This window comes from Anopheles coluzzii, chromosome 2 (assembly GCF_943734685.1).
Source record: "Anopheles coluzzii chromosome 2, AcolN3, whole genome shotgun sequence".
In the NCBI taxonomy this organism is placed as follows: domain Eukaryota; kingdom Metazoa; phylum Arthropoda; class Insecta; order Diptera; family Culicidae; genus Anopheles; species Anopheles coluzzii.
The window spans coordinates 24,524,628-24,549,350 of record NC_064670.1 but is presented as its reverse complement, the minus strand read 5'-3'; the positions used below and the strand labels follow the sequence as shown (position 1 = coordinate 24,549,350).

The 24,723-nt window shown below is 47.7% G+C and overlaps 1 protein-coding gene across 2 annotated transcripts; it reads right to left on the bottom strand.

Moving 5' to 3' along the window:
• Positions 1 to 467: 467 nt before the first annotated feature.
• Positions 468 to 24,578, bottom strand: LOC120950306 (ABC transporter G family member 20). Of its 2 annotated transcripts, XM_040368247.2 has the most exons (9): positions 24,493 to 24,553; positions 23,068 to 23,327; positions 3,596 to 3,850; positions 2,568 to 3,509; positions 2,271 to 2,487; positions 2,022 to 2,199; positions 1,759 to 1,945; positions 1,429 to 1,694; positions 468 to 1,355 (listed from the first exon to the last, which is right to left on the bottom strand). In XM_040368247.2, exons 3-9 carry the CDS (start codon positions 3,832 to 3,834, stop codon positions 1,054 to 1,056), a joined length of 2,331 nt encoding a protein of 776 aa, XP_040224181.1. In that variant the 5' UTR covers positions 3,835 to 3,850; positions 23,068 to 23,327; positions 24,493 to 24,553; the 3' UTR covers positions 468 to 1,053. The 2 variants fall into 2 exon arrangements, with proteins under 2 accessions (XP_040224181.1, XP_040224180.1); XM_040368246.2 differs by lacking the exon at positions 23,068 to 23,327 and having other exon boundaries at positions 24,493 to 24,578.
• Positions 24,579 to 24,723: the final 145 nt, after the last annotated feature.

Below are 24,723 nucleotides of genomic sequence, written 5' to 3'. Positions count from 1 at the left end.
ATGGTACCCGACCGCCATCGGGTGGTTTAGGCTTCCACTCGCGACATTGTCTGCCTTTTCTCGGGCACGTCGGGCCCTATCGGGGAAGGTGTCTGTTGCGTATCGTTTGCTGGGACAAGTTATGAGCCCGTGGTAATGTGGATTTCTAATTGAATTCACATCTCGCCGGCGATTGACGCGTGGAATTAATTATGTGCCGCAATGTGCTGAAATATGAAGCTTCCGCCTAAATCTGTGTGTGTGTGCACCGGAAGCGACGCATTGAAGCCTGATTGTGTGTGGCATTTGCGTGCCGGATGAATGGACTTTTGGGGGGTATGAATTATTTCGGATGCAGGTAAGACTGGTGGAATGCAATTTCACTGCTGGTTTCGTGGTGAGCATAGCAAAGAAATGAAATCGCTGCACGGGGAATGGCAATCGGTGCGATCGGGGATGCGATGCCACTTTGTCCAACACGGTTGCGCTACGCTAAAATAATTGTTTGGTTTTATTGAATTCCATGTTCCTGCCCTAACCTACCTACAAAACTCGCGCTGCACACAAAAACACTAGCTTTAGACGCACATCAAACGAGCGCGTGAATGTTGAAGACGCACACTATGAGGAGAACGGTCGGTCGAGAAATGTTATAAATACAGACAACCGGTGCCTACCGCTCGGTGTCCGGGGAGTGTGTTCACGCGCCGCACAAAACAAAAAGCCAACCGTTTGAGTGCAATGGTTCAGTACCGTGCCCGTTTCCGCTGCCGGATAGACCTACCTACCCATCTATCCCGTGGGAAGGATGGCCGGTGAAATGAAACGTACTCTAGTCCAGCCAAAAAAAAAAAAAAGTAACTAACCTAAACATAAAACCCCCGTGTGTTTGACTAAGCACCCCCATGCCCGGGATTGATAGTGTCCGGAGCTCACTAGCTAAGCTCGCTCGATCTCAATGCCCTGGCTTGTGTTTTTGTTGTTGTTGTTGTTGTTGTTGTTGTTGTATGTGTTCATTCTTGTCTTACGCAACCCTGAAACCTTCGGGCTTCTGCTGAGCGCAAGCGGCGCAGCTTATCCCTTCTTGAACTTGAGCAGCAGTATACTAATGGTAAGGAAGATCACGATCCAGATGGCAGTGGAGGCGAAACCGATGTACACGTTCGGGTCCTCGATCAGCCAGCCGCGCTGCAGTATGGAGCGCAGCGATTCGGTCGATTTGGTGAGCGGTAGAAAGACGGAAAACACGCGCACCAGCGGATGCATGCCCTCGATCGGCCAGATGATGCCGCACAGCATGACGATCGGCAGGAAGCTGCCCATCGCCATGTACGTGGCGGAGCGCTCGTTATCACAGGAGCACGATACGACGAACCCTGTGCGGAAGGAAGGGAAAGTATTAGGCGGGAAAAAAACATTGGTGATACGGTTGTGTGGGTCAGCACTTACCGAAACACATGCCACACAGCCCGGTAAGGATGGTGAGCAGGATCACCCACACGATGTCGCCCCGATTCGTAAGGTTGAACACGGAGAAGCTAAACACCATGACGAGCGCGGTCTGGAAGCACATCACCAGGAACTGGGTGGTGACATGGGAGAACAGTATTTCTATACCGGTGATGCCGGACACGAGGCAACGCTCGAGAATGCCTTCGTTGCGCTCGATCAGCATGGCGCCGGAGGTAAGCGCAACGGAGAGGAAGAAAATGATGCTGCAAAGAAAGTGAGCGATAAGATGAGTTTTGCGGAAGTAGAACAAGGTATTGAGAGGCTTACGTGAGAATGACACCGGGCGCCGCAAAGTCGGTAAAGTTCGGCTTCCGATCGCCGTACACGGGTTTGTTCCACTGGAAGGGTATGCGCCCGTTCGATGGGTTCACCTCACAGTCGATCAGTATGTTTTCGATAAAGTCAAAGTAGGCATACTGGATGTCTCGGTACAGAAGCGTTCCTATTTGTTGATCTGTTTGGTGAAAGAACAGCAAAGTTAGTGTTGTGAGTACTCCAAGAACTGATGCTGTATGTTCGTAGCGACTTACTTGACATATCCATCGTCACGGCCAGATTGGCTGAGTCTATGGTGAAATCGTCCACATCGCGACCTCGTTCGGTACGCTCCACTAGCGAGTCGGAGTAGTTGGAAGCAAACACCAGTGCGCCCCATGCGTTGCCCCTGCTGACTTGCTGTAACGCGTCACTTTCGGAAGAAAAGAGCTCCTGTGAAATGCAGAAATCGGGTTCGTTAGTGTACTTGGGCGTTCAGTTCCTCTTCTCGGCTCTCTGCTCACCAATACTACGCTCCTATTCTTCAGGAACTCCATGTAGCGACAGCTGAGCAGTGAGTAGTTGCAGCCGGGATAGACTGGACAGTCCTGGAAGCTGTAGCCTGCCTCCTCGAGCTCGTAGTTGGCAACGGCCAGCTTCAAACCGACCGGATCGTGCCCGATCGCCCAGCAGAACAGAATGATCTGTGCTACCGGCAGTCCAATGATGAATGCCATCACACTGTGCCAGATTGAAACAAAAAAAAATCGTTGAAGTTAGGTAAGGTTTTCCGACTCGCCTTCACCCTCATCACTACGCACCCGACGTTACGCCACATCCAGAGGAAGTTTTTCCAGATCAGTGCCCGCATATGGTTTGGCTTGATGAACTTCAAGTACTCGACGAGCGGCGTCTTGGTGTCCTCCTCCGGCGGCAACGGGGGCGCCTGTATTTCCGGCGTCACCGCGTCCGGTCCGCGCGATGACATCGAGATGTTGTCGCCGAACTCGCCGGATATTTCGCCATGGTCCTCCTCGGGCGACAGGTCCAGGGCCGGATTGCTGATGGCCGGTATGCGCACGTGCTCCACCACCTCCTGCGCGATCGACGAGCGTCTCCGCTTGCCCATGTTCTGCAGGACGGACAGCTTCAGAAACACGTCCTCGAGCGATTCCGCCTGGTACTGGGCGAGCAGGTCGGCCGGCGACTCCTCGGCCAGAAACTTGCCGCCGCGCATCAGCCCGATCACGTGCGCCTGGCGCGTCTCCTCGATGTAGTGCGTCGTCACGATCACGGTCGTGTTGCCGGACTTGGTAATCTCCACCAGATGGTCCCAGATGCTTTGCCGCAGCACCGGATCCACGCCGACGGTCGGCTCGTCCAGGATGAGCAGCTCCGGCTCGTTCAGCAGTGCGGCCGCCAGGCTCATGCGCCGCTGCTGCCCGCCGGACAGGTTTTTCACGAACCGCGACGCGTTCGGCAGCTGCAGCAGCTTGCACAGAAAGTCCGTCTTCTCGTCCACCTGGTCCGTGGTCATGCCGTAGATCCAGCCGAAGTAGATGAGCGTTTCGCGTATGGTAAACTCACCGTACAGCGCTACCTCCTGCGGCATGTAGCCGACGCGCGGTCCGGGCACGCCGGAACCGCGCGACCCGGGCCGCCCACCCAGCACCCAGATTTCGCCTGAGTTGAGCCGGCGCCGGCCAACGATGCAGGAGAGCAGGGTCGTTTTACCGCAGCCCGATGCGCCCAACAGTCCGTAGCTGGATGGGGAAACAAAACGAGCAGGGTCAACATTAATCACAAGCTAATTAACGTACACCCGGGGACGCTCCGGGGACACACTTACATCGAGCCCTTCGGTACGGTCATGTTCAACCCGTCCAGGATGACGTTCGGGTTCTTTTTGGTGCCGTAGATTTTGTGCGCCCGTCGCACGCAGACGGCCTGCTGGCGCCGGATGGCCACGGTCGACGGTTGGGACATGAACTTTTTCCGTCTCGCCGCCAGATCGAGCTCTGTGTCGGTGGTGGACGGTTGGCCACTGCCGGTCGCCACCGGCGGAATGCCCTCCGACTCTGCGTCCATGCCGTCGTCAGTGGAGCTTTGGGGAAGGAAAGAATATTCAATTAGTCACAGCTGGCAAGTGATTGTGTTTGCTGTTTTCGCGCGAGGAAACTATGCCACCATCCCTAGGCAGAACTATTGCGGTCCGTGTCCGAGAATGCTGTAATCATGTCATCATCTTTTCCGGACTTTTGCCCCGTCCAACGTATTTGACATTCGTGCGCTCGCTAACTGCGCATCAATTTATGGGCTGCGGTTCGCTGTCGGCGTGCAGTATATGAGTGATTCGTGTTTGTGTTGTGTAAATTAACGCCGCTAATGGAATGGTTGGCCCGCTCGCAGCTTCACCTGCAACGCAACAGCAACAAACCTCCTACCAAACTGATCGCTGATTATCCTTCCCGTCGGGGAGTGCATCGGGTGCATTTTTTTGTCGTATTGTTTGCTGGACCGAAACGTTTGCACTTCATTTGATGCGTGTGCGCGAGCGGGAGGAAATATCAATTTAATTGCCATTAATGAAGCTTGACGCGATGTTTGTATGTTTGCCTAGGGTGCAATGTGTGTGAGCGATAGAGAGAGAGAGAGAGAGAGCCGCATTAACTGCATTAATGCAAATATCATTCGGTGCGGGCAACATATACAACGGCTGCACCCGGCGATCGGTGTCGGGAACAGAATGATGCACGGACGGAAATCAAAGCGTTTTCGGGAAGGTTTATTCAATGTTTTTGATATGGTTTGGTGCTTGTGTTTGTAGAGTGGATGTGGGATATCGATAGTGTTGATTGGCTCGCAATGTGTATCAGCGCGTCTAGCTGATGAAAAGCGCTCGGGAGTAAATGATTTAACGGCATCTACGCGGAATAATTGCGATTTTTTGCACGGTTTTGGGAAAGTGAAGTTGAGAATCATATACCCAGGGTTATTTTATATTGTTTTCAATTCTATTCCACTCGAACCAATGGACTCCAAAGTTAACTTTTCCACATGCAAGTTATTTAACTCATCGGGATGATTCGATAGAATAGACCTGATAAGTATGTTACAACATATAGCCTGGTTCATTTAAGCTACCTTACAAACGGTAAACAACAGGTCCCAACCATCTAAGCGCACACACGGTGCAAAAATCAACAACATTCTACCACACGAGCGAGACACCCCGCTGTACACGGAAAGTTTGTGTCACGGCAAGTGGAGCCACTCCCCAACCGACATTATCGCGCGACATTTTACAATTTTGTATGAGAAAAAACGGGCTCAAAACGTTCTCAAATCGTGCTCATTAGCAGCACTAAAGAGCACGTCTCTGCAACGGTGCGACAGCGTGTATCATACATGTGGTTTCTGTATGCTACATTATTGTTCAATTTCTTTCATTCTCTCCTCTCTCCCAAAACAAACACAGACTCTCTTTCATTTTCCCATTCCACACATTCGCTCTTTATTTTACCTCTTTACCTCTACTCACACATACACTTTTCAATACTCACATTTCACACTGCCAAAAACCGGTGCGGGATACACACGTACCCGTCTTGCCTGCCTTCTCTCCTCGTTCTTCCTTTCCTCCAGCTTTGCCTTCGTCGAATGGTGTGTACGCGTCCTGCTTGCTTCCCTCTTGCTGCTCCCACGTGCTGCACTAGCGAGGTGGATGTTCGTCTCTACCTTCCTGCCGCTTCTCCTCTACCAGGCGCTAGCACGTTGGAGGATCGAATCGTTCCTGCCTTCTTTCCTCTCCTGTTCTGTTTTCGGCACTCCTAGGGATAGAAGGAAATATTAACTATTTTGCCAACAGCTGTTCAATTTAACGTCAAGCACAATACTTACCAACCAATTGAATATTGCTTCTGTTGTGGTCCGTGCTCACTTCCGTTCGTGCGTGTGTTACGATTTCTTTAAAAAAAACGAAATTGATTTTATATCACAATTATCAATACAATTCAGTTTGATAAAGATTGATATAACCCTTTATTAAAAACTGTACTTACCAAATAGTTTTTCCGTACTGGTTTCACGAGAGAAAAAACGGACACACACCGACGCGTCCTACCGCTTGCAAACTTGATTTCACACTACCACATTTTCATGTGAACGCGAAGCAGCTCCTTCCTCGTGTGGCTATACAGGTATTCCCCGATATACGCCATACTCGATATACACGATTTCGCTATACGCTTTTTTTCTAAATTTGACGGTTCTTTGAACAAGTAGTACTAATTTTAGAAATCGAATGTCAAATGCAAAATAAATTCCCTTTTGGTTGAATATTAAAAACCATTTCAAATGGTATAAAATTGAAAAATTCAGTTGAAATTAGATCAAATAACTAATTTAGTGTCTAAAACCTACCACTTCATGCAAAGTTATACGGATATTAGTTATAATTTGACTGAAAACCTCGAAATTCGACTTTCGCTATTGAATATTCGAGATACGCTATTGCCTCCGGTACGCATTGATAGCGTATATCGGGGAGTACCTGTACAATGATACAAAGAGCGGGCGAGAGGAGAACGCTTGCGTGAACGATTGGTGTAGCAAGCGAATTTGGACAAGTCCCAGAAAAGCGAGACGCAAGAGTTTCTCTCCAACGATGGAAAGGGATGAGCTAAATGAAACATGCGAATCGTTGATGCGACACAGCCAAGTCGCAAGCAAATACAGACCAACACCCAGAAGAGCGAGGCAGAATGAAAAATTTTGTGAATGTTAGAATGAGAAAAATGATAGATACACATAAAAATCGCGCGATAATGCTGGTTGGGTCGGTGCTCGGCGAACAAGAATGTGGCATTGTTTTACAACACAACGATTGCCGCAGAAAGTTCCTGAACTCGTGAATCGCTGTGCGCGGTCGTTGTTGCACCCCGGTCGATTGGCAACTCCGGCGGACGGTAACGCTGACCGGGACGAGGAGTTTTGCAAATGCCCGACGATGCAACACGCTAGGCCCAGCACGCTAAACTTTGAGCGTGTGAGAGATAGAACCGTTCCGAACAACCTTGCATAACGCGTATGGAGAGCTGGTGGTGGTGGAGTTGCTGTTAGGGCCAGGGGCTAATAACTTACCGAACTGAACGCATTCGGTTGGGTTAGTTTGCATGAGTTAGGTGAGAAAGTGTATTGCCTTCTCTTTTTTTTCGTACCTTTTTGGGTGTTTGTAGGCGCGTTCTTTTTGCACTGAGGCTGAGAAATGTACAAAATGTTCCGCCTTGTTTGCACCGTTTCGAAGGACGAGCTGGGGAGGGGTTTGGGTGGGAAAAGTTTCTAGAAACCCGAGGTTGCACTGTGGCTATGCAATGGAGCGGGCAGGTTCAAGACCCTTTGAAGGGCTCTTGTACTGATGGAGTGATTGATATAAAAACGATTTAAATTGAAATGATTGAAATGGGCGTTTGGAATTGATGCGTTTCAATTTCAATCTTTTTATGAGATTCAGATTGTTTATTGTTGTTTAAACAGTAAACAGTAAACGCGTAAACAGTAATGTTATGAATGGTAGTTCATCTCAAGTCAGAACTTATAGGATCTAATTTCTATATTAAACGCTTCAACGCTTCCAGCCCACTAAATTCATTAAAACACATATTTAATACCGTCTGAAATTTGAAGCATGATTTTCTCTTTTGATTTCGGGCAACCGAAGTAAATTGTGATAAATTGCATAAAAATATGTGTTTAGACAAGGATAGCAACAAGAACAAAGATTCATTGATAGTAATAACTCAACGACATTTGAAGACAGATGTCACAAATGCCTTAATGGCCGAACGGGGAGGTTCGTCGATTCGAACAACAGTACTTCGGTTGAATTCATCTACGAGAACAAAAGAAAAATCGCTCTCAAAACTCGTTGGCAACAGGACCGTCGTTCTGTCGTACCAGGAGGACATTAGCCCTCAGAATTGAGTGTCCGGATCTTATCTTAGATTAAAAACAAACAAAAAATATGCAGTGTGTGCGTTAAAGTCATGACTATTGACGAACTTTGGTGGATATCCGAAAATTCAATCAAAACGATCGTAGTATGAAACATGAAGTCGAAACTGTTCGTAAAATGAGTCAATATATCGTTGTAATTTTATGCATTTTTGCATTTTTGATTCAAATAATTGGAAATCTTCTATTTTTACTGAAATTTAGAAGGTTTGTTAGAAAACCTGAAATTTAGAAGGTTCAGTTAACTGAGGTATACAGTGCTGTGGCCGATTAAATTTGAATTAGTAAGAAAATGTGAACTGCCAAAATGTCTTAAGTGTCCTCAATTCGAAGCAGTACGATAACTATGATAATAAAAGTTACTAGTTGATACACTCATTAGATTTCACTGCAATATGTTTATGTAATCTTTATTACAAACCAAAAAACAACTCCCAGCATGCATAATTCATCAAAGATATTGGGACACCATCAACTTTTCGTGACAACTTTTCCCAATAAGAACATGCAATCAATTTATTAGTTCGCCAACAGTTTGATACGGTAGCTTGTGGAGCAAGAAACATTGATGATCAGAAAAGGTTTCAAAGTGTGCCGTTCTAGCCATATTTCCCCCTCGGTCCATAATTCCACCAATATGCAAATCCACATCTCTCGCTTCAAAGTGCACTCTAGTACATGTGTAGCAGAGGAGCAACTTAAAACACAAATACTGATGCACATCACCGATCGCACTTCATCGCGGCATCGGAAGTACTTTTGACGGGCGGGGTTTGCCTGTACTCTTGTGTGTGATGGGGCAGGACGCCCAGCGAAAGAGAAAGAAAGTTGCAACCACCGGAAACATCAACGCTCCCTTGGCTCCCGGCAACGGCAAGCAAGTGAGAGAGGGGAAAAAGTTTTTTAATTGAATTAAATCGTGTTTCCGCAGCCGCGTGCTTCACGAATTGCTCACGGCAATGGTGCTGCACGGATCGAATGGAAATTGCATGTTGCAGTTGGAGTTCTTTGTGCGGTGCCAGTCCGTGCATAGGGACGCTGGTGGCAGTCCTCGACCGTAGCTCGATTAGCTGTACTTTGGTGAAGTTGGTTGATTGATGCAAACAGTGGAGTGACTTCCACTGTGGATGCCCGAGCCTGAAGGGATGTTGGAAAACTACTGAAATGTGTTTGCTATTCAACGTCTCCCTTCCGCCAACCATTTCAGGTTGTACGCGGGGTGGCACACAGCGCGTGCAAGGAGTTTCATTCATCGAGCAAGGCAACAGTTCAATGTCATGATCATACGGCTACGGTACCGGTTATGTAAATGCCGTCACCCAAGCACCTATGACAGTGTGTCAGTGTGCAAGCCACGTAATTAGCTGACCGTACAGCGAGGCGCAGGTGCAAGGGGCAGGTGTCACACGGGGCGTCTCAAATTTGCGTCTTTTTCGCATCGGCTCAGATCAATCTATGCTTCGGCGTGCCGTGGCATATCGGGACGGTTCTATGCCATCGGGGTAATTATCTTCTCTCCCCTCTCTTGCCCTCTGTGCTAGCGCTGGCCATGGTCAGGGTTGGAGCAGGCGTCACCCACTGGTTACCGTTCGGAGTGAGCTGATGTTAGACATTGACCCTTCCAAGGAAAGGTGGAAGGTGTCCGTCACCTTCCCGCCTCGACTGGTCATATTTATCGAATTAATTCGGGTAATTGCCCGTGTTTTTTTTTTGCCGAGCTCTCCCATGCGCGCTCACCACACGTAACAGGCGGGTCAACTTCCGCCAGCGCTGCTGATGATATACTACTACCCATCCCGCAAGGTGTGATCGTTGCACGCCTAATCCATTACCCACGCTGTGCTCGATCTGGAGAGGGGCGTAATCTTGATAGTCGCGTTCAAAAGTCCGCGTCACGTAAGTGACGAACCTCAAAAACATGTCCACCCCGAGGCGTCAGGTGTTCATCGGTGTGCACCGCCATCAGCACCACCACCGATAGTGAGTTGGCGGTACAAAAGGTGGCTTTCGTGCGCGTAGGCCATCTGCTTTGCGTGACCCACGCGTGGCTTTTGATGGATAGCATCATTCCATTCGGCGGAGGTTAAGCTAATTGACAGCAGTTTTCACTTAATGTGGCACATGATTCTTTTTTACCGGCCGCTACTGGCGGCGTCCAGACCATGCTAAATCTAGCTGGCCGATCCTAGCAAAGACGCATACAGTACCTGTGCGTGCGGTGCATATCGTTGACCGTGGGCAGCACGAAACGGTTGCAGAACAATTGCTTGATTAAAATTATTTTGGAAAAGTGTGCATTGTTACGGGCTCGGTAGACCAGGCACGGACACGTGAAATGCCAGTGCTTTGTAACGACTGCAAACAACAATTCCCTAGAAGCACACGTGTGCTCGGGTGCACAGGTCGTCAAGGGGAAACCAGTTTTCAGGCTCATTAGCCGCCGTCAAACAGAATCCAAGCGCTTGGTCGTACCTCGTAGCAGGCCAGGCCTTGCAGCAAAGACGGAAGTGTACACTCATCTAGCAGGGCTGCAGGTACACAGCGCGGACATTCCATTGACGTCAATGAGCGATCGATGGGCGACAGTCTAGCTGGACTTAGGCACCGGCAGGCAGGCAGCAGAAGGGTCGTTAAGGTACTGCCGGTTTTCAATATCCCTGAACTTGATTGAAACTGAACTACTGAACAACAGCAGCAAACATTCGGAACTTTACCAGTCAATTGCAAAAGCATACGTCCTGAATCATGCAGCGTAGGTGCGTTTATTGAGTCAAAGGATTCGATATTGCTTTGCGAGCAATTTTGATTGGGGCTGTGACTTTATTGAGCTTGACAATATCACAGAATCACTCAGCTTCTGTAAAGAAGATCTTCAGTGCGTCTGAACTACTTTCATGTACACTATAGTAAATGGATTATTGAAGCTAGCTTCATATACCGTCATCAAATATTGCAAGGCCCGTTAAAGCCAAGATCAATAATATTCATGATAACTCCAGTGACATGTCACTAGTTCCTTGTACTAGCATTCAACAAACAATTTACAACGTGGGCCTGGAAACCTTACGGATTGGAAATTTTATTAATTCATTATTGTTAATATTATTCCATTTCACAGAAATAGATGCTAGCAATAAGCCCCGTCTGTGGCATGCATATGAAAAGGAAGAGGAGAAAGAATTTCATTTCACAATAAAAAATACACCCCATCATGGCTTCATTTTTTTGTCCCCGCCTAGCATGGAAAGCCTACGATTAACCAACCTCTCTATTTCTCAGATGAATCCTACTGCACCGTGTTTGTACGTACATGAGGATTTTGCCCTGCCTTAAATCTCCTCGTATTCACACAGAGCTCGTGCTCTGCCGGATGAATCCTTCTTTAATAATTGTGCAGAAAAACGTAATTTTAAAAATGCCTTGCTTCCTTCCTTCCCATGCGCAAGCAATGGCAATTGGTGGATAAGCGTATTGCATAGAAATGCATTGCTGCTGTGTGGCTTTGGTTTTTGCACCGACAGTGGGCAACATTTTTCACGAGTGCTTTAAGAAGCAAAGCAACAAGCAACAGCAATTTTTTGAGTGCACTTTCGTGTTAAATCTAGCAGGAAAGGTTGAACTGTTTATTCTAATCTGTGAGCCTCCACCACACTCGCGGCACGTGTTGCGTGAAAAAAAAAACGCTCGAGCTAAATTTATACTCAAACTAATACACTTAAGCAATGGTCTCTAATAATGGGAACACAATACACAGGTAATGTTTAATGAGAAGACTAATAAGAGTAAAGCGGAGGGCTCTCCCATTGCAACTAAACCACTGCACCCGTGTAAGTGGTGTAAGAGACTCTTTTAACCACAGCACACTGAGTATGGCTGTGGTGTTGTGTGAATGAATATTTGAAAAGGCAACACAGGTCTGTGAAAGTGTGTGAAGTGCATGGAGTTTTCCATGCCCGAGTGAACACCCGGTACAAGTCGGTAAGTCTCGAGCACTTCCTTGCGGTTCCTCTGCCACCAGAGCGATCCAGGAGCGATCTGGGAGGAACAGAAGTCACACCGGTACCGGTAAGTTACTGTCTAGCAGTCGGTTTGGTCACTTTACCGGAACTGTGTCCGGCCGTGGTCATTGCATGTCGAGTGAAATGATTAGCCAGCTTTGCCCTAGTTTCTAGCTAGGTTTACATACAAATACAAACACACAAACACGTGGTGTACCATTTTTTGCACTTTACGAAGCTCATTAAACAGGACGGTGGGTGTGAGTGTGCTGTTTGGAGGCATCATGCTAGCTCATTTCATGCTAGCTCTGTATATGTTTACTTTAGAGAAAAAAGGAGAAACAAACCCAAACACTCGATGAGTAAAACTAGTAAAACAGCATCTTTCCATTCGCCAAACATGTAGCGCTAGACACTGGACCGAGAGAGTAATATGTTTACAGCTTTATATGCTGCAGAGTGGCTGCAGAGAGGCATGTGCTATGCACATTTAAATGCAGATTTGCATTTCTACACTGCCACTGTAATAGGGGAAGGTAGGTAAAGACGGACACTGTGGGTAAGATGGACATTTCTCATAAATGTATGAAAAAGGTAATTTTCGTGTAATTCAACAATGTAGAATCCAAACTGAAGGTAAAACAACACATTTGAGAACAATTTTCGTGTAATATATGCAAAATTGGTTAAATTCACGAACAAAACAAATTTTCAATCGTGCGCACCTTTGTGGATCTAATTTGTTACTGCGGATTTTAAGTTCTGTAACTTGCATTGTTTATATTTTCGGAAGTTTTATTATATAAACAATTTGTCATGATTGTTAGGCTAAAAACTGGTGAAAGAATGAGAATGAAAGAATTAAAAAATCTTGTTTTCTGAAGGTTTAAACATCCTGACTCCAAAGCGGGAAAGACAGACACTTTGTCACAGGGAAAGATGGACACCGAATTTGTTTTTTACTTCTTATATCAATTGGTAATTAATATATTTCTTCAAACACTATAAATATGGGTATTTTGAAGATATAAACCATTACGCAACTAGAAAAAGTTATAAATAAATAAATGAATGAAATAAATGAAACACCGGTCAAAATAGCAGTCATGCGTTATGATATTACTCGCTCGACCAATCCAAATATTTCCAATATTCCAATATTTTGTCACAACTTGGACAACTCTTATAAAAAAAATAAAGTACAGATATCAAATTGTTCAAGAGTAGATGAAAGATTCTATGGGTTTACAGATATCAAAAAGTTCTATCTTCAATGTAAGAAATGGCTGGACCTATTAACAAGTCCCTCATATATGCTGTGGTTACGGATTTTCCGCGGAATAATTTTCTAAAGCGAAGTTTTAAATTGTTTTTCTGTAAGCTGGTGCAACCTCCACTGTTAGTGCCCGATATTAAAAAAGATGCCTTAGATTCTTCATTCTACGTTCTATTAGAAGCGGTGCTCTCAATTCCTAAATTCACGACTGAATCAATCGTCGTTGCAATTGGCCAAGAATTGGTTTATAATCGTACCAGGACGTGGAAAGCGATAGAATTTGTTAAAATACTGTAAAACTCTTCAATTTTCAACGTTTTTTAAAGGTGTTTATCCTAGCCTTCATCGTGTCCGTCTTTCCCATATTAGGTGTCCGTCTTACCCGAACATTTCAAAACTGCACGAAAAAAATCCTGTTTTTCATCCATAAAAAAAAAACGCAAAAATCGACGGAAACTTAAAAGTTTCAACACATTTTCTGATAAAACATGACTGTAAGATAATGTATGCATATTTTCATGGTCGTTGCACCTATATATCCTTAGATTTTTACCATTTCCCTTAACTTGTCCGTCTTTACCTACCTTCCCCTACATAAATACCATAATGCTCAATTTTTGCAAAGAACCTTTGAGCAAAACTGGTAGTGATGTGTTCAATACACAACACCATCCTTTATACGCAACGTCTCGATAGCCTTTTTACAATTAAATAAGAGACGCTCATTCACCATTCCCCGGTGGGGTTTTCGTTTCAGGGACGCCCATTAATATCTTCCAAATGGTCGCCAGCCGCCGACAGTACACCTCATTATGTCCTCCCGTTTAATAACGTTTGCATCATACATGGGGCTGCTTACGATGCGCGTGTGTAATGTGGTTCAGATTGGATCGAAACCCTAACACACCAAACGAACTCCCGCCACGGGTCGTGGCACGTGGGAATTTGGGAGCGATCACGCCGTGGGCTGAGCCATGCCGACGGTAAGTACTCTTCTTCCCTTCCAAGCACAGCAGGTTGAGAGAGTGGCCTCATTTTGGTGGTTTGACATCAGGGGCTACCTTCGTGTTTTCTTTTTTCACGTTACGTTTTCATTTTCATTTCGGGTCGAAGCCATTCTGGCTGTCACCCACAAACTCCCACCGCGAACCGAGGCTCATGCATATGCAAATGACATCCTAAGCCCCCGCGCGTACCTTACCTTATTTGTGTCTGTGTGTATGTGTGTAGAGGAACGATTTGTTTGTGTTCACCTCTCGGGTCGAACTTGAACTTTTCTCCATTTTGCAGCGAAGAGTTCGAAAGGGGCGAGGTGGGGGTTGACAATTCACCCCCCCCCCCCCCTGGTGCAAGTGCAATGGGTCGTTGCGGGCGTGGCGGTGCACTTGCAATGATTGCCTCGGTCGGTGCAAAGTTTTATCACCGTCCGCGCGAGGCACGTGGGTTAGCAAGCGAAGATGCAAAAGCGTAAAAGGAACAGAACAAAAAAAAAAACAGACAAACTGCAACTCTGACCCCAGCGAGCTTTCGTTGCATTGCAGTTGAATTCACATTGCAAGCCAATTTACATTCCCCCTTCTATTCCTCAAACTCCCGTCGAGGCTATTGAAAACACTGTTGGATTGCTCCCGTCGTGCAATGGGTTAAGTAAAGTCGAGCCGCAAAGCCGTACAGTTTCGTTACGGAAAATTTTCTTGAACGTGTCACTGAACCCTGGGCTGCCCTTTTGTACGTCATCCCACGTACTTCGCCCGGGTGAAGGCCGTTTGTGCCGTAGGGGGAGTTTAAGATCGATTTATGAGTTAATATTGTAATGCATGCAGCGGAATGCACAGTTCCATTCGGGGTCTTTGGCGTGGATGCAGCGAAGCGCAATTCTCCTGCAAGGCTGGGCGGCTAGGGTGAATGAGATTTTACCGCCTCCAGTACATTTGTTCTTCCCCTTCCGAGGAACGTTTTACCGGCGAGTGCGTCTCCGGTGCGTACCGCGAAAGGTAAGCCCATTTAGCTTGCAAGCATTTCAATTCATTCTTTGCGCGTGTAGTGATGGTCGAGTTGGTGGTAAGAAAAGTGGTCCGCAGTGCAAACAAATCATCCTTGCGAGTCCGAAGCCCCGGGGGTCCTTGAACGGCACGATCGACGGCCCCGCTGCTCCGTTCGAAAGTTGCAGCAAAACGGCCGGGCGCAACCTTGGGGGCCGGCAGTTCGTTCGTTCGGGGGAAGCTGATGTTTCTGATGAAAACTTTGAAGCCTTATTATAAAGGCCCTTGCAACACCAGCAATACCACCACCGAATGGGTCGGTAACACCGAAGGGAACCTCACACCGGTGGACTCAATGGTTGAACCGGCCGGATGAGAACCGAGCGGCAGGGGCAGGGTGCCCATCTTTGTGCCGATGGTGGCGAAAAGATATTTACAATGAAGTCGACTTTGACCTGCAAGGTTCGGCATAAAATAATCATTTTAATTGAACGCTAATGGCCGGCACCCGAACCGGGGTAATAGAAAACGTGCGCTAGGTAGAGTGTAGCGAAGCGACGTGGGGCTGTTGAAATTGATTTCCATTTGTGGTTGAGAATGGTTCGATGTTGAATTACAAACCTAGAAATTGTTGATGCTCAATGATTAGCGAAAGGTCATTGCAAATAATTGCCAACGCGTTTAAGCGAACGAAACATTTCCACAACCAAAGCGTGGCGCCTGCTTAAAGAGCTTTTCAAACCAAAAACAAGACTGCATTTTTCCGCACAACAGGAAAACTCAGCAAATATGGTACCGCAAAACACCGTTGCATCATGCTGTAGGGAGATAGTGCGGCTTTACACCTCATTTTATTTTTTCTAGCCTGCCACCAGTGCCCCATCCATCCATTAATCTGATAGCAGAGCCGAAATCAATTAACTACCACCGCGCCCATGACCATTTTCTCCCTTTTCTCGCTCCATCACAGCTTACATCCCTTTCGCAGCTGTCCCGTTTTGCTGGGTCCTTTCCTCTGCTAAACGGCCAACTGGCGCTAATGATTTTTGAACCATTTCGGAGAGTTTGATTCATCGTGCCCGTATCCTACCGTCCCGAACTTGCGCTCGCTGCACCGTTCCCAAAGCTCCCCCACACAGGTGCCAAGCGGGTGTAGTGTGACGGTTTTAAATGCTGTCGAAGATTAAAACTTAATTTGTTTCAATCTAGCCGTGTGCGAAGGCCGAGCACGCCTGCACGTATGCAATCACCGATGCCGGAAAAAAGGGGAACGCAATTATCCAAAACCGTTTGCGAGCTCCACTCCCGGTGCGAGCTCCACTCCCGGAACGGGGCCGGTATTTTTCGCGCTGTTCCGTGCAAACCGTGCCACTCGCCTCTTTTTTCTGTATCTATCTCATCCTGTTGCACCACTTGATCCTCCCCCCCCCACGAACCTACAATTGCTTATCGGTGTGGGCGGGCGTGCGGTGCGTTCTGTTTGATGTTTGTTTGTAGGTTTCGCCGGTTGGTGTTATTGTTTGATTTAATTTTCGTTGCCATTTGTTCGACAAGTGACGATGGCGGGAAGAGAAAAACGAATGTGTGTGTGTTTGCGCTTGACACACTATCCGGTGCGTGTTTGCGGGTCACCCTGCTTTTTTATTTAAAAAACAAGACTGCTAGTTCCTCTCTTTGTCGGAGGCAAACATGAAAATCAATACAAAAAAAAAATTGGCCCACCAACAATGCACACGATACGTGCCACAAACACTTGTGTCATTTGGTGTGACGTGGTTTTTCTTCTTCTTTTTTTCTACATTCCTCCATCCTCGACCTCTCTTTATGTATTATTGTAGCGGAAATTGACTTCAGGTACAATTATGCACTTATCCAACTCGGCCGATCGCGGCTTTTTATGATTTAACAAACAAAAAAAAAAGGGAGAAAAATAGAGCAACGTTGCAAAACCCGTCGCCTCGACACATTAGCACAACCCCATGCGGCCCACCTTCGCGCCCCGGTGCGCGGTGTCAACCGGCGGTGCCATTGGGATGGGAAATTGAAAATGCGTTCGCCGCACTGATGACTCAACGGTTCGTGATTGATTCGATTTATCGATCGATTGATCATCCGCATCCGTACCACTGACACACACACATCACTTGATGTATCGGCTGCACTTCACATCCGGCCGAGCGAGAGCGAGGGAGAGAGAGAGAGAGAGAGAGAGAGAGAGAGAGAGAGAGAGAGGAAGAGGAATGGGAAGGTTTTCCTTTTCGCTGAACAAACGCTCCAACCGTAAATCCCGCCGAGCGGTGGCGTGATGTCCTTCGCGGATGAGAAGCTTTCATGTTCATGTATGTATGCACCAGTAGCGAGAACAAACATACACCCACACACCCACACACACACACACATACACACACATTCACATACATACACACGCTCTTCAGTCGGGGAGTGTTAGTACGCTAGTCATTAAATGTAAACTCGGCAGCACTTGATCGTTGCATGTTTTATAATGCGCTCGCGAAACATATTAGTTCTTGGCGGATGGCAGAGGTGAGTGGTGATATTGGTTGCCGCTTTGTGTGTAGCTGCTGGTATGCATCAGCCCGTGCTGGAGCGGTTTTCGAACTGCTAAAAGGGCACCGAGTGCCTCGCCGCTAGAAGCGGTACCGTCTGGCACAAGGCAGTAGAGCGTTTGTGTGCACTTGTTGCATAAAATCACCTTTCCCGCCAGCTTGGTGTGCGTGCGTGTGTGTGCATTGTACGTAACGGAATTTAAAGAATTCTAATAGTGAAATATAATCACGCAAAACGCTTACTTTTTCTGTGTGCGTCGCGCGTGTGTGCACCTAGCAAACAAGCGCTCCAAAGTTTGGAGTTCCCTGTCGAAGGCGATGATACGCGCATGGGGTAATCGTGAAGGTCATGGTTGGTTGGTTTTTGGTTTGTTTGAACCTGGGCCGCAATGTCGTTTGGTTGTAGCAAAGTTTGTTCGGCTTGCCACCGATTTTTGGACTGCTAATTTTGTTGGTTTGCACAGAAATAATCGAACAGAAGCTCCCAGTACAGAGCTCCCATCCCCCGGATTGGCTGTTGCTGGCGCGTTGACCAAGGCGCAAGGCCGGACAGCGTCGTTGTTGAAATATGAAATTATTCATCCACTGTTTGAGTACCCGATTGAGGCACCTAGCCTTGGGCAAACAGTCAGCTCAGTGTCAGATAGAGCCGAGGAGAAACGTTAAAAAATCATTCCTCGCTGCCGAAAAAAAAACCCCACGATTTGCTCAGCGAGTGGGCACCGGCGAGAGCAACTATTTATTCTTCAATTCACACTGGTTGATCGGTTTGGGGCGCGTACTTCTTGAACAATGTTTTTTTGGAGGGTGATTTTGTGACGTCAATCGCACTGTTGAAGTCTCCATCGAGAGCCACTTGTTACTTTCGGTGCGGGCATTGATTTTTTGGAACGCGAGCGCATCGAGCCCGAAAGGTTCCGTGTACGTCATGTTCGCTGACCGTTGGGTTTTTGTCCCATGTCGGCCCTCCGGCTGTGTGTACGATACGGTAATGAGCGTTCTTCGAAGACCGTTACAGGGCGAGCAGACAGAGATGATGAAGTTGATGATGATGGGTGCAAAAATCGAACAACAAACCTCATCCCCATGCGCGTACGTACGATGTGCCGTCACGATGACGCCAAGTCATGAGGGAGCAAACACACGAAAAAAACAAAACAAGAAGGTAAACCGGAAATCTTGTACAATTCGATTAAATTAAGCATCATTTCGGTTGCTAGTAGTAGTTGGAGCTGATGGAAAAAGGGAACGAAAAAGGGGGCTTCTTACAAGTTTTGCGAATGACTCTTGTACGGTTTGGTTCTAGGAAATCATTAGTGGCTTTTCGATGAGCGTATCGAGAGCATCGACTTATCGAGGGTTTTTTTTTTGCAACCTTTGCACCGAAGGTGAAGCATCTCACACGTGCCCGACGGGAAGAAAAGGTCACAATTATGGGGAAAAGTCATTAAACGAGGGTTATTTAATGAAACCTGTTACCACTTCACTATTGTTGCTTCGGGAAGGTTAGCAAATACGGAAAATAGCAAATTCTGCGAATGCAACACATGAACCAGCTTGCAAACAGGGATCATTTGTGGTAAGTTTCCATCCCTAATCGTTTGTGCATTTAATGATTTTCCATCCCATGTAAAACTGTACAATAATTTCGAAATATTATTACTACAATTACGACTAAGTCCATATTAGCGGGGCGAAATTGGTACCTAAAAGCCTACCAACAAACCATTGATGGCCGATCCCCGAACAGCTTAGCTCTATTCCTTTATCCGCTTCGGCAATGGACTTGGGCGGACGAACATTATTACGCCAATATGTTTATGCGCCAAATATTGCGCTTTGTTCGGAACAGCATCAAAATTGTGTCATCACCGAACGGGGTGGTCGTGATCCTGCGGTTCAGTGCCGGCAGCAATGAAACCAGTAGCACTGCATGGGTAGTCGTTAATTGAGCCATTTGCACCACCGGCGGTGGTGCGGTGCAATCGGTTACATTGTTAAACAGTTCATTGTAATCATCCGAAATCACAATAGGATCTATTAATGATAATAATGAAAACGCGAAATGCGTTTCGGGGCTAGCGTGCGTGGCTCACCGCCCGGTCGTGAGTGGGGGAAGGGAAGCGAGGATTAGAAGGTTTTGCACATACGGCTGCTACGACTGCCGTCGGCCATCGAAATGTCGGGTGAATAGGTTTTGGGGGGCAAAATGTGTTGCACATTGCCTCACCCCAAATGCTTCTTTGGAAGCGTTGCCCCTTTTGCCCATGCTTTTCGGCCGAATGCAAGTGCAGCGGGCTGCAGTAGGCTTGCGTTCGGCGGTTTTGGGTTAATTACAATTCGGGCCACGGGTGATTGGGGATACACCGGACGGGCGGGGCAGTTACCATATGTCCTTGCCTCGCTTTGGGGTTGTAGCGGCACCGACGACGACGATGACGACAACGATGATCATCATCATCTGCAGCAGCATCCGTGTCGCATGGTCGCATGCAAAACGATGCGTGCTGGTGTGAAAAGTGTGTGGCTTATTTTATGCGATGTTGGGCATGTGTTGGTCGAGTGCACACACACGCTGCCACTGCTGTGGGCGCAATGAGTGGCGGGGCAAGCGGGCGCAACTATTGATGGGATGCTTGGTAACGTTTATGTTGCGGCAACGCCTCCACCCAGGACCGGACAATTGTTGGGGCTTGGGGTTTTGTGAGCCTGGCCGCATCCTTCTGCCTTCCCGAGCTGGGCCAGTAGCTCGTGCTATCGGCTATTGGCGGTGCGCAAGTGCTGCATTTGACCCCGATTTTGTTGCATCGATTGATTCGCTATTGTTTTCGTGTTGCTTCCTGTGGCACACCATTTGCCGGAGGGCGCTCATTTGCCGGAGCGAGGGCACGGGAGGGCAATGTTACTTAATTATTTTGTGCAAGTCGTGAAGCTAGGCGTACGGTGGCACCATTTCGTGCCTATCTCGGTGCGATCTCCGGACACACAGAGCCACACATCGGGCAACGCCATTACAAAACGGCAACGCCGTAGCCGCCTTGTTTTGTTGGCCAACTTTTCGTTGGGTTGCCCCTGTTGGCAGGTTCTTATTAAACGGTCGTGTGGGGTTGTTTGGCGTAGCTCGGAAGTATCAACACCCGTGGAACGACTTAGCGGGTGCCGACTCATCCATAGGGTGGCAATGAGTACCACTTCCCATCGCCACCGCCCAGGGCAGCAGGAGCGCGTTCATGCCGAGGAGCCATTAAACGGCAAGACCGAGACAGCGCTCTCGAGACTCGGGATGCCGTTGCTTAATTATGGCTCATTGTCACAGCGTTCGGTTCGATCGGCAGATTGGTGCATGTTGCGATGTGTTCGTGTTGCAGTGGGATGCGAGCTTTGTGCGATCGATCAAAGCGCAACAAACGGCCACAATTACAGACGCAGGCACTTGCAGCTTGTTGATGTCGCGCGGGGTTATGACATTGAAAAATTGATCAGTCCGAGAGTCCAAGTGCCGACCCTCGGCGAGAGTACGCTGTGAGAGGAAGGCAGGGAGGGGAAGGCATGGAGGAGGGAGTACAAAATCGCGTCACTAGCAGCAAGTGCGCTAATCAACCGCGAGCGACCTAATAATTGCAGGTTTTGCCGGGACGGGACGGGCATGATGGCCACGATAATCTCCCGTTCCGTGTACCGGTGTGTGTATGTATTTGTATATCCAGCAGCCGGAAGTGTTCTCGACAAATTTTAATTACCTGCCCGCGCATTATCGATGGCGGGGAGGTGCAGCGCAAAGGACAAAGCCGCGACCGGCGGTGGGCTCGTTAATTGTTTTTCCACCGAAGCTGGCGCGAGTCTGTGTGCTTACAGCCGGCTAGAGAGATCCTTCCCTGGTGTGTTTGTGTGTTGATGATGTGAGCACCCATTAGACGCTTAATGAACGTACCGAGAGGTGATTAAACGATAATTTATTTAAAATAATCAAGGTGAGCGATTTCGGCAGCGAATTGGGGAATATTTCATAGTAAATGGTAAACAAAATTGTGTGTTTTTTTCTATCTCACACGATACGCAGAGTAAAATCGCAGCAAGCATTCCACGCTCCATTCGGCGCTGTCCGGGAGCAAAGTACAGGAACGAAGTAAAAATGGTCAAAACATGTTTTCGTTACGAATTTCGGCGTCCGGCAAACAAGATCGAAACCTAAACGAGCCTCGTTTTCCAGGCTTTGCCAAGCAAATAGCCCAGCATAACACGGGCGTAACCTCGAAATCGAAATTCATGGGCAGCCCACCGTCCACGGTCGCAGTTCGATGACCGGGGCAGGGAAACCCCCGCCCCATGGTAACACATAATCCGAAGAAACAGGTTTGGCTAGAATGTCGAACGGAGCAAAAAATCCGGTCGCTAAAAATTATTGGCATCTCGTGCCGCTCGCCCACAGTCCCGTTATGACATAAGTAGAAGTTGTGGAACCATTCCAGCAAATTTTAGCACCCAAACACGATTGTGTCTCCACGTGGCGGCACCAATGCCCATGCTCCCATGCCCATGTCTGCCACCTCGATCGGGTTCGTCGCTTGGCCGTAGTAACGCCTCAAATCAAGAGTGTACGTGTGTGTGTGTGTGTGTGTGTGTGTGTGCGGATAAGCAATCCGGTTTATTGTAACGATTTTGAATGTACGCGCTGTGTGTGTGTGCGCGTGTGTGTGAGATAGATTTTCGTCGATAATCTTTTGGTTTTGCAATGAGATGCGCCCAGCATGGTGGATTTTCTTCGACGCACTCTGCGCGCAGCTGAGCGGTAAGTGTATGACGCACGGCACTCGGCCTATTGCGCAGCCAACCGGGTCTCGTTCGCGCGCTTGTGTGCGAGCGAGCCCCGTCCGCGGCCTTCATTGATTCTCTTTGCCCGGCCGTGCGCTCGAGACACTAGAAAGCCGCCGCGCAAGGTTGGCCACTTCGAACGGCCGTGAATTGTGCGCCCGATGGCGGAAGCGGTCCACCGCTCCCCGGCAGTTCGGAAGCAGCCTTTCGGAATTTTTGTAGCTACCGCTTCCCAGCTCTCTGTGTATGTGTGTGTGTGTGCGTGTGTGTTATATGACATGGTGCTTACGGTAAGACGATTTTCGAAAAACATCGCTCGACTGATGGGACTTTTAATGAAACATTTATGACTTGCGTAAGGTATATTAGGCAGCTGTTTTGAAGCGACGACGCATCAATCTAAATATCATATTCTTCACTTCATACCAAACAAGCTAAAAAAACATGTTGTAAACAATGGAAACTACCCCTTTCTACCACCTAATTAGTGCGATGATTGATTGTAAAAGATAATAAAAATAGATGAAAGGTTCGCCCGCTCAGCTCGGACGAGGTGTTTCTTCGTTTTTGTTTTGTTTTTTTTTTTTTTTTTCGCAAGCAAGTAACCCTGGAAAACGGAGCACCTTTGCCCGCGCCCCAACTAAAACAACACTTGGTTGGTTTGGAAAGCTTACCCGGCTTTTTGTGAGCGGTGTGTTTTCCTTTTGTTTTCACGCCTGCACGCTGCTCGTTGCTAATGTGCGATGAACACCTACAAAATAGCACACCTACACTATCACACACACTCACTCAAACAATCACTTGGCCACACACACACACACACACGGCAGCGTTGGTATGTGGGCAAAAAGGCGGGCGCTGAAGGTATGTTTTCTTTTTCGGCTACAACTTTATAAACTTTTCCTTCGTTTTTTTTCGACCACAAACAGAGCACCTACAAATGGCAAAATTTATTACTCCACTTTCCTTTCACTTCGGGCGTGCATCGGAGCAGTAGTTGAATAATTTTCAAATGGTTTTTTGTGTTTTTTTTTCTCCATTACCCTACCACCTGCGGTAGATAATAATTTCTCCCCCCTGTGCAGATTTAATGAACCAAAATGCCAATAGTCAATGATACGGGTGGATGTTCCTTTCGCTTTGGCACTGGGGCGAAACGGTTGTTTTGGTGGGAGTGGGAGGATGATGCCACCTGAAAGCACCTGGTGGAAATGAACCAGGTCGAGTTGGGGGGAAATTAAAAATCATATTTGCACTTCCACCAGCTGGAAGCTGCACTTGATTTGGCACGATCGATTGACCCCGTACGTGCCGCAAAAGACGCTCGCCCTCCTATTTAGTGAGTCTGGTTAGCGCACAGCAGGTGCACCGGGGTACGCGATACCGCAAACAAAACAAAACAAAAACGGCTATTTGATGTATCGTTTAGCGAAGAGCACACGCTAATCAATCGACACGGCAGGCACTACGAACAGCGTTTCATTCAACATTCCCTTCTCTTTGGCGTGCCCACTCGGTGGCAGGGTATTCGCGGTTCCGTATCGATCCGCACTTGCTCGGCACTTAATTTCTGTTTCTTCAACACTTGATCACGCTCTGCGTGAGAACTTTACTGCACCCACTGCCCTTGCTGCCCGCCCATTCGTTTGGTGGGTGGGCTTAGCAGTTGGGCTTTAGCTATTATTAGTCGGCCCTTTGGGTGCACAACACAAGGTGTGTTAGCCGTACACTTTCCGTTTCCGGTTCGAGTGGAATTTTTGTAGCGCATTTGCTAAACACAACCATTCCGTGCGGCCCTTCTTGCCGCCCACATTGCCGTGCACTTGGAGAATGGAAAATCACTGAACCACACAAGCAGCAAAAAAAAAAAAACAAAAACAGTGAGAAGAGGCTAATTAAACACAAAATAACACAGCTGCAAAACACGTTGTAATCAATCTCTTCTCTCTGTTTTCTTGCGTTTCCGTTAGATCAAAACTCCTAACAGCTTAATCGATCGTTCTATGGGTGTGTGCTTGTGTTTGTGTGTAGCAAGATCAAGAAACTTGCGCTCTCGCAGAAGCGACGAACCCCACGGCACGCTGAGCGCTCGCACGTACCTTAAACTGTCGACCGATCGCGAGCGAATTCGAGTGGGAACTGGGCGGTGTAGATCGCGCCTCGGTTGCGCGTACCCGTGCGATCGCGAAAATCCTCCCTCCCTGTCGTGCGGTGGAGCGTTAATGTGGTGCGGCGTGGGTAGGGTGGTGGGAGGGGAGATGTGGGGCGCTGTAAAATCACTCGATCAGATCGAACGCAAATACTGCTGCGTCATGAGATGTTGGCGAGTC

Bases quoted from the DNA above. Each gene is read 5' to 3' on its own strand.
- LOC120950306 (XM_040368246.2), bottom strand. From the start codon at position 3,834: ATGGACGCAGAGTCGGAGGGCATTCCGCCGGTGGCGACCGGCAGTGGC. The intron at 3,510-3,595 runs GTAAGTGTGTCC...TTCCCCATCCAG, and splicing joins ACCGTACCGAAGGGCTCGAT to CTACGGACTGTTGGGCGCAT. The intron at 1,356-1,428 runs GTAAGTGCTGAC...CCTTCCGCACAG, and splicing joins GCTGTGTGGCATGTGTTTCG to GGTTCGTCGTATCGTGCTCC.